General features: G+C 47.9%; 1 protein-coding gene across 1 annotated transcript; it reads right to left on the reverse strand.

Annotated features, from left to right (window-relative positions):
- Positions 1 to 618: 618 nt before the first annotated feature.
- On the reverse strand, positions 619 to 9,325 carry TMEM39A (transmembrane protein 39A). The gene is made up of 8 exons (XM_074147859.1): positions 9,132 to 9,325; positions 7,358 to 7,580; positions 5,612 to 5,695; positions 4,013 to 4,155; positions 3,207 to 3,555; positions 2,192 to 2,379; positions 1,570 to 1,690; positions 619 to 1,068 (listed from the first exon to the last, which is right to left on the reverse strand). The coding sequence occupies exons 1-8, from the start codon at positions 9,242 to 9,244 to the stop codon at positions 835 to 837; spliced, it is 1,455 nt and encodes a 484-aa protein (XP_074003960.1). The 5' UTR covers positions 9,245 to 9,325; the 3' UTR covers positions 619 to 834.
- Positions 9,326 to 9,666: the final 341 nt, after the last annotated feature.

A 9,666-nucleotide genomic window follows, 5' to 3' on the forward strand; every position in this document is an offset into this window, starting at 1 on the left:
ATTTTAGTGATATTACTCAAGGGATTAGACATGGATGTTTAAAATACTGAATTACCATCCTGTTAGATCAAGCTATTTATTTCAAATCCCTTCCTGAATGACACACTACCCTAAAATGATTATTTCAATATTCAGTTCATTCTCTGGGCAGAGTGAGGGAGCTCAACTTGCTAGGAGAAGAGAGAGAAGATAAAATAAAGAGTCTGTTAAAATACTTGCATCCTGCTAACAGTGGGAAGAAGAAAGAACTGAGAGCTTTTACTGACAGCAGCTGTCTTTCTGCACACTGCTTCCTCCTTTTCCCTAAACTGGTATCACATCAGTGCACATTTCCAGTGCAAGACTTCCCTGGTACTGAGGGTTACCAAGATAAACTTTACTCATACTGGTGAAAAGCCCCTTGTGTTTCCTTTCTTCCTCTGGCTGTTAGCTTATCCAAGTTCTACAGCAGACCAGTTCCTAATTAACAGCAGTTCTATCCCCAGAGTATGTGCAATAGCAAGGCAGTTGTGTGAGCAAAGCAGACACAGTGACCACACACACAATCCTGTTGCTTCACATAGATATATGTATGGGTATAGATATACGGTATATACACACTGATTTTTTTTTTTATATATATATAAAATAACACCTTGTTTATAAAGCGACATTTAATTGCCACTGGTTCCCTTCCCGCCCCACAAAAACAATAGTATACAAAATATAAAATATTTTAAATATTTATAAACGCCGCAAGAAAAAAATAGAACTGTACGAAAATATTTTTTTTTTTCTGAGGTTCCCTCCCTGCCCCGTGGGAAGGGAAAGAGAAGGGGTACACGTTTGGCCGGCCTAGTGTGCCTTCAGTCCATAGTTGTTAAGTGGGTAGGAATATGCCCTGCCTAATACTATCCGGTCCCGGAGGAGCTTAAATAAGACATAATAATTGCAGAAAAGGATCAGGGCCATGGAGAGGGTATGGTTCCACTTCTCTGAGCGCAGCAGTGAGTAGAGCTGGTAGCAGACCACACTGCCTTCGATAAGAATCAGCAGGTTGAGCAGCCGTAATGGACGATGAAAAAGGAACTGCAGGGAAACAGTTAAAAAGGACAGATTTCTACAATTTGTTGGAGTGTTAAAGTGGGGAGGGGTACGTGTGTAATGCCGTTGGGTACCACTGAGCTAACGACTACTGTGCTGGGCAGAGGAAATGTTTGTTGTACTCCAGTCGCTGCTAGCTGCTACTTAGGGAAAGCAGCACAAAAACTGAAGCATGTGGAAGTGTCATTTTATTCAAGCAGGGGAGGACAGGTGAAATAACCTATTTCCCTGGAAGATGTTAACTAGAACCCTCTTAAGAATATGGCACTGCCTGATGGGAGAGCTGTGTCACCATCATGAGAAAGCACTCGTAAGGCAGCTATGACTTCCATCTTGCCCAGACATCACTGCAGTACTGCAACGGGAAAGCCCCTCTGCTGAGAACAGGTATTTTGTTTGGCAGCAACAGGCTGCTGAACAGCCCAGGTTTGAGCCTCTCCTTCCTCCCACCATCATAACATGTCAAGAAAGAAAAGAGATACTTGCATAAAAGCGGGCGTGGGACACATCTGAAGGCACTGCTACGTTGTAAGGCCCAACTGCTTTATACAGGCATCGGCTACGTCGCACCAGAACTCCTTGTGGCCATATTGTGTTTTCTGACCAGCTGCGGGGAAAGAATGCCAGAGCGTTACCATCCGTGCTCCCAACACCCTGAACATGGGTTCACAGGAATGGACTGCACCTTGAAAAATACCAAAGCCCCTACTACCAGGACATGTCCTAGCTCCCACTGGAAGAGCACAGAGAGGTGATCACAAGCCCACCAGATGGACTCTGACCGAGGAATGTGAACAAATGGCTCCCAGTGCAAGAATTTAGCCCCCTGCAACACCCCCTGCCCCTGCACAAGCTAATTCTCCAGTGGCTGAGAAGATCTCAGCATTTGTTTCTGGGAAGGAACCAGCAGTGACTACAGCTCTCTAGAGCAGATATCTCTATTGCTAGGGAACAGAAAGACCAGCAGAGTTGCACCTGTGACCCCTGGCACTATGGTGAATGGGGAAGCTTCCTCAGTAAATAAGCATTGCCGATACTTGCTTATCTACTAGAACGTCTTCTCAGCCCCTTGCTGGGCATGCCAACCCCTCCTCTTCCCCACACTCACATATGCTGTGGAGCATTGCTGTAGGAACCATGTTCTAGTTTCTGCCACTTGCCGAGGTGGGCAGCTGATCTGTGGAGCAGGTCACAGTACTTGGGAGGCAGCAGCTGCGTGGTGAGCATGACAAAGGCATTGATCCACACCATGATGAGATGCTCACAGGACCAGCGCATGTCGTAGTACTGGGTGCTCTGCAAAGAGACCAGACAAGAACTTGGCACCGCTGCCACAAAGCAGAGGAGGCAATGACAAGGGACATACTGCATGTGCATCCAGCAGACCCACACCACACATCACAGGCATGCGCTTTTGGACCAGTGATTTCAGAGGGTTACAGCTTAGGAAACACTCAAGATTCCCTTCTCCTTGACCTGAAGGAGAAAGGGCAGGGGGATGATGCTGCAGCTGGTACAGCTCCTCCTCCAGCAGCAGATAACAAGGGGGTTTGCTTGCCACAGAACTACCCCAGGAGCACCAATTGCACCAAGACTGCTACATGGATTGTGAAGCCCTGCCCATTTCACTACACCAACTGGAGCTCATTCAAGTTAGGAAAAAGACAGATTAAAAAAAATACAGCCCCCACATTGACAAGAGATTCTTGGATTTAGCTTGCCAAGCATCCTAGTTGGCTTTGTTTTCCAACAGGCTGAACATCAAAGCCTCTGATCCAAGCACTTGAAAGCCAGGATGTTGGATCTGAGACAGGTAACGACAGGTTCCCTTTTCTAGGAAGAACACAGCTATCCATCTGCCTAGTACAAGGGGTGGGTGGGAGAAGGGGAGTTAGTAAGTGGGGTTGATGGGACTAGAGGTGCATCACATTTATGGCAATACCTATCCGCCAACCAGGAACAGTACTAGTGCACTCCGGATGCAGCCATGCTCCGCTATCCGGGCTGCCAAAGGGGAGACAGAGAAAAGGGGAATTAACCAGGAATCCGGCCTGGCAGCAATTCACGCAACATTCAGAAGGAGACGGCGGGCAGGGGCACGGAGAGAGCCAGACAAAAGCTACCTTCACAAAACATAGTGGCAGGAATGCCACATAGTAGGCACTGAAGAGAGAGTTGAAGAGAACTTCCTTGATCCTGCGGTTGAAATCTGCTTTTAGGCACTCCACTTCATTGCGGATGAGATCTGGGGAGAGGGGGCAGCTGTGGGTGGGGATAGACGTAGGATTATTGAACTGTTCTCTCAGGGATTCCCACAGAAGCGAGAGGAAATCTTTGGGTTTGACCAGGCTGCTGACAGCTGAAGACCCATCATCCACCATCTGGTCCTGTACCAAGTAACCACAGTCTGCAGGTAGGGGCTGTGCTCTGCTGTCCTGGTGGAAGCAGCACAGAGGAACATAGACACCAAATCTGCAGGGAAAGAAAGAAAAAAAAAGGGCTGAAATGATGGCCATTTCAACACAAAGCAGGGGGTACCTCAATGGGTGTTGGCCCTAATGCGTGGGACACCACATAGGAACCTTCACTCCAGAAGCTATTGGACAACTCCCCCATAAAAAGCTAGAGGCTACAGCTTCAGCAACTGTGCAGAGAAGCTTCTTTAATTCCCATTTGTGGAACCAATGATCTCAATGGCTCAGTCTTCAATTGCAGTAAAGGCCCCTCATGCAAACAGCATACTGAGGCAATTTGCATCATCAGCCCAGCACCACCTCTTTGCATCATCCCTCAGCCCTTCCTACTTCCCCTTTAATCATAAAACGAAGAGACAGATTACAGCCAACAGCTTCGCATCCCATGGTGGCTCATGCCACCCCCAAGTGGCTATGGTCCCCCCACCCTGAAGGTACAAGGTGGTTTCACTCACGGGTAGCCCAGGAAGAGAAGGTTGAGAACAGAGTGGCTGCGGAAGAGGTTGACCAAAGTCCAGCAGAGCACCCACCCACAGAGGGTGAGCAGCACCAGGCGCACCATGTAGTGAATCGCTGATGTTGCACCCACCTGAGAGGCCTGCAAACAGAGAAGAAACACTCAACAACCCTCTAACACCAGTGCTAGAATAGGAGCACAGCGGGTGCCCCTGGAAGAGGAGCAGGGAGAGGGGTGCCAGGAGGCACTGTAAGAAGGATGGTTGCCCTCTTCCTCCCAGGAGACTGACTCTCTCCTACAAACATGAACTCCTTTGATTTTATTCATGTTTGGTAGAACCCAAAAGATTCAATAAGCGTAAGTTGTAGGGCATGACTAAAATAGGACCTTAAAAAAAAAAATTCAGAGCTGCAAAGTATAAAATATATTTGCACAAGTTACTTATTGCTCTGATGATAGTCCAGGATAACCTGAAACACATTTCCTCTTGCTCTTTCCTTCAGAATGATCAGGTCTCAGCATTACTTTTCCTAAAGAACTGGAATGTCACAATTCTCAGCTGAGGGAAGAGAAGATGGTGCACCACGGCAATCTGAAAACTAGATTTCCACTAGGTTTCCATTTCTACTGGTTGTACAGGCTACAGTCTAGTGAAGAGGCACCACTTTCAAAAGGAGAGCAAAAAAGTTTGTTCCAGTTTCCAAAGGGGAGAAGGCAAATTGAAATATGAAAAGATTCTTAGGGATTAGAACCAATAGATGGATGCACAAGAATTTGCATGGAAGGTTTCAATGCAGAAATTTCAGTCTATGGGAGGTTTTACAGAGGATGGGAACATAAATGTAAATGGCAGGAATCAGAGATGGAAAGAGAACTTTTGAGATCCCATCTTCTCCATTCACCTGTTCAACAGGACATTAAGAGTTTTTTTATCTATTTATTTATTTTTAAACTTACTGCTTAGTTGCTTGGTCTGGAGTTGCATTAACAGTTTCAGTGGACAGAACTTGCATTTCCCTCAAACTGACCTTTCTCAAACATGCATGTGTCCTGGTTCTGCTCTCACAAACACAGAGAGGGTCTCAAAATCTGAGGTGACACAACCAGAGTCCTCAGAGTTACTGAGTAACCAGGACCTGGAAAAGCAGTTCTGCCAGCTATTCCTATTCCATTTAAAGTTACTCAGACATCCTCCTCCTGACCTTTCCCCTCTGATCTCCTGTTCATTTTTCCAGTCTTGGCTAACCTCACTATTCACCTTTCTGCTTCCAATTCTCTCAGCCACTTCACTGGCACGAGATAGATAGTGAGGTACGGTATTGCACCTGCAGGGATAAAGAAGCAAGGGGGACCATTTAATCTCCTTATAGCTGCAGAGGCAACAGAGCTACCCAATGCTGCAGGGACAATGAGGGGGCTCAAGGACAAAAGCTCCAAGGCAGACAGGCATCCCCAAAAATCTTAGTCCTTCACGCCCAGGATTGTTCTGGGGGAAGAAACCCTCCAGCTCTCCAACTCGCAGAACTTTCTCAGGCCATGGATGTTCACGCTCTGCAATCAGTACCACAGACAGGAGAGGGAACAGTGGGAATGTTACCTCAGAGATGAGGGCCCACACCAGCCTCCGCGCCAGCATCACTGTGATGAATGCCGCCAGGTGGTAGTCAATGAGGTGAAAATTCTGAAGGAGGAAAGAAAAAATGTCTTCACCAGGGGAAGGGACTCTGAAACCACCCAGCTGGGGTGGGACTCGAAATCTGTCTGCTGAGAGCACATTAGGACCTTCTGTAAGTATTCCCCAAATCTCTCTATTAAGAATGAGAGAAAGGGGATAAACATCAGTAACACAGGAATGTCTCCAGAAGCAAGATCTTCCCCCACACGGAGGTTCCTTCCCATGGAGAGATTTCCAGTGAAAACAAAACAAACCCACCCTTCAGGCAGGTATTCTGGGAGTCAAAGGGACATCTAGGACCAGGATCCTACGTACTATGGAGAACAGGTTACAAGTTCTCCCGGGAAAAGCCACTGAGCAACCAGAGCAAGGGCAGCCGAGAGTACAGAATGAGCATGCCAGCTCACTTTGGCTCTTGGTCTCAGAAATGCTCTGTAGTGATCAGTGCTCCCTGATAATCAAGCTGATCTGAGAAATGTCATCTTCACGGATGATAGACCTGAATTAGGAGTTTAATGTTGGCTTTGGCTGTGTCAAATGAGATACAGCTCTTGGACCACTTACAATTTTCCAGTGAAGGCATCATATGTGTTCTGGCCAGAACAGTTAGCAGACTCTGAATACTGCTGTTTGGGACTTCAGGGACATTTCAGGTAAAAAAAGAATGCTTGACTTATGATGGGAACAGACAAATGACCATCCTTTCGGGTAGGGAGCCCAAACAGAATTGCTTTTTCTTCAAGCTGTCTCCAGCACTCCATAGGTGGACTTGAAACGAATAGCTGGGTAACTGGTACGCCAGCACCACCTGTCGGCATAGTTAACTAAGGAATTACGGAATTGTCAGAGTTGGAAGGGACCTCTAGAGATCATCTAGTCCAACTCCCCTGCTAAAGCAGGATTGACTGGAGCACATCACTCAGGACTGCATCAAGGCAGGTCTTGAAAATCTCCAGAGAAGGTGACTCCACGACCTCCCTGGCAGCAGTGAGGTGCTCTGTCACCCTCACTGTAAAGAAGTTTTTCCTCATATTTTAATGGAACTTCCTATGTTCCAGCTTGTGCCCGTTACCCCTTGTCCTATCGCTGGAAACCACCTCATGCTTCCAAGAAGCAAGGACACACTATAAACCAAAGGACCGCTTCAGCGGTTAGTTTCACTCAGATGAGGTTTGCTGACTCAGGTACAGGTCACTGCTAGGTTGTCCAGCTGATTGGGCCAGGAAGAAGACTGAAACCGAGGAGATTGGAAGGTTTACATAAGCTGAGGATCTGACCCCCTCTCCAAATCCTCTGCTGCTGACCTGCTGTGAGATCCTAATGAAAACTTGCATCTCAGGCTCTGTTGTTCCCCCGGGGAAGGGGCACAGCAGACAGAGCAACCTCCTGGAGTCCCAGCTCTATTTCAAACCCTAGCGGCTAGCTAGACCATGCAAGTAACTGCAATAAATTGTGACTGACGGAGTCCTGCTGACACCTCTCTCTCACCTTCCATGTATTTTCTCCCCTGCAAAATGGGGGATGACATGGCCCTGACTGATGGGGGTGCACGTGAACTCCCCGTCACCCCTCTAATGTCAAATGCTTGGTGATTCCTGGACTGAAGAAGCATGAAAAGAAGCTGTGTAATGAAAAAGGTCAAGCGATGGCATTTGCTGGGGAACTCACCAGTGAGGTGCAGGAAGCAGGGTGATTGTATGGGTACCACCAGACAGTCTTGTAGATGTTGATGTACTGAATGAAGAGGGCTACCAGCAGGTAGATGAAGAACAGGAATTCAAAGAGAAGGCTCCCATCCAATGGCAGTTCAGGGATCCGGCAGTGACGTACAGGCTCTGGAGTAATCAGCGCTGTGATTGGAGGCGCAGAGAGGCTGATGGCGCTACCATTCCTGAAGCAGACATTTATCACTCACTTGGTAAACATTCTACATCACTTCTACCATTTTCCAGTACAGGGAGTGCTTGGGATTTTGAATTTGGGACTGGGAATTGCTAGAGGAGACATGGCAGAAGTCTTGCATTCATATTTTTGGTGCAAGACTGGAGGTGAGCTTCATCATCTTCTTAGCTCAGACAAAACCCTTATCCAGCATTTTCTCTAGAAAACAGATTCTTCTGCCAGAGGTGCTGTGCCATGCCCAGCAGTATTTCAGTAAACTTGTAGATGGAGGAACAGAGGTACAGAGTGAGGAAGCAACTCCAAGCAAAAAATCATTGAGGACTCTGTGCCAGAGCACTTAATGTTGGCTCCTTCCACCCATCACTAGGACATTACAGTAGCACCCACCCTCCTTCTCCAGTATTGCAAAGCGCCCATCATCATTCTGTCCACAGTTTCCCTCTTGAAAGTAGAGATAACTAAAAAATGAAATGGAGGAGTACAGCCACTTCCTAGAGGCTGACCTCTCAACTATTCTCACACTTCCCTCTTTCCTAGCCTTCAGAGGAGGCTAGGAAAACTAAAAACTCCAGCAGACTAAACTGATGGAGGAAGGTCAGACATAAACTATGCTGTGTCTGACTGAAACCAGGATAAGTGATGCTCCCCTAGAACCCTAGGGCACTGACTTCACAGTCTCACTTGTTCCCCTGTCGCAGCCAGAGAAGTCTTTAAAGGCCAAAGCTAAATAAATGGTTTGGATCTCTCTACTCTGTAAGGATGAACGTACACCAAGTAGATCAGGGTCTCAACATGCAGCAAGTAGTTTGTCTAGTCTGATAACTTCAGTGTGGAAGGAAGTAACCTTGGTCCCTTTTAAGCCTTTGTGCCAAATGTGGAGATCTAAATGTCACTGCATGTTCCTTTTTCAGCCCCCAACTTCCCCAGAAAATGGAGATGAGCTTTGCCAACTGTGAGAATTAGTTTCATCTGCAGCCAGCAGGGCTAAAACAGAATATAGGCATCCTCCTGCCCTGCCTTTCTGTCATGTAGGAGGGGGATTCACAGCTGAGCTCTGACATGTCATGCTAACTCCCTGTGGTATTGCAGGCAAGAGAGCAAGAGAGACAAGGACTCATAATCTGCTGGGACTCACTGCTCTGGGATCTGCTGCGGGGAAAGACAAACTCAGCACTGTGTGATTTTCACCCCTGGCTGTTGCAACCACGGTGAGTGGCAATGGGTGGCAGGGACCACTTCCACAATCCTCCCCACAGGGCTGGTTTTAATACCTGAAGTCAAGAGAGGGGCTGCAGAGGGAAGCACACGCCACAGCAGAGCTGAGAAGAGAAGCTGGAAGATATTTGTCATGCAGGGCACGTTCCCTCTTGGACGAGCCATCTCCTAATGGCACAGCAGAGGGCTCGAGGCTCCCATCTCCCAGTTCCTTGCTTTAACCACGAACCCACACTCCTGCACAGTGTTCAGAATGGATCAAGGCTGCTAGCTTTTAGCACTATCCTAGCCACAGGTGTCTCAACAACCCTACCTTTTTCCTCACCTGTTTCTCAAACCAGTACCGTTTCCACAGCTCCCGCCAACCAGCGTCTGGAGAGAAGGCAAAGCTGAACGGCTTAGCTGCTGCCGGCTGGGTCCCCTCCTTCCACCGGGCATGACCAGGAACCAATCCACTTCCAGTGCCTCCGGCAGGCTGTGCCCCGAGACCCAGACAACGATCCCAAAGCCTTCCCAGGTCTGCAAAGGAGGCAGAAAACATCACTTAAGCTGCAAATGGCTGGTCACCTAGTTCACACCCCAGCCAAGTGAGTTCACGCAAAAGGAAGCCACTCTCATACATGCAGAACCCTGTGGGGACACCCATCTCACCTTAAAACACTGTGCCATTTCAACAGCACCAGACCAGCCTCTGCTTGCATACACAGAACGGATACCACAGACACTGTGTCTTTAAAAAGCAGCTGCTTAAATTAGCCATCAGTGACTTTGAGCACTTCCTGTTGGCTGGAAAGAGCCACCAAGCATCTCCAGCACTGGGGACCACACGACTGCGTGAGAGCTGGGACTCTTTAGCCTGG

Source organism: Numenius arquata, chromosome 1 (assembly GCF_964106895.1).
Source record: "Numenius arquata chromosome 1, bNumArq3.hap1.1, whole genome shotgun sequence".
In the NCBI taxonomy this organism is placed as follows: Eukaryota; Metazoa; Chordata; class Aves; order Charadriiformes; family Scolopacidae; genus Numenius; species Numenius arquata.

What these genes read in the sequence shown, in the direction of transcription:
- TMEM39A (XM_074147859.1), bottom strand. Translation starts at nt 9,244, where the DNA reads ATGCCCGGTGGAAGGAGGGGACCCAGCCGGCAGCAGCTAAGCCGTTCA. An exon ending in TGCCACTATGTTTTGTGAAG is followed by an intron (nt 2,380 to 3,206) that starts GTAGCTTTTGTC and finishes GTCTCTTTGCAG; the next exon opens with AGCACCCAGTACTACGACAT. An exon ending in AGCAATGCTCCACAGCATAT is followed by an intron (nt 1,691 to 2,191) that starts GTGAGTGTGGGG and finishes CTTTCCCCGCAG; the next exon opens with CTGGTCAGAAAACACAATAT.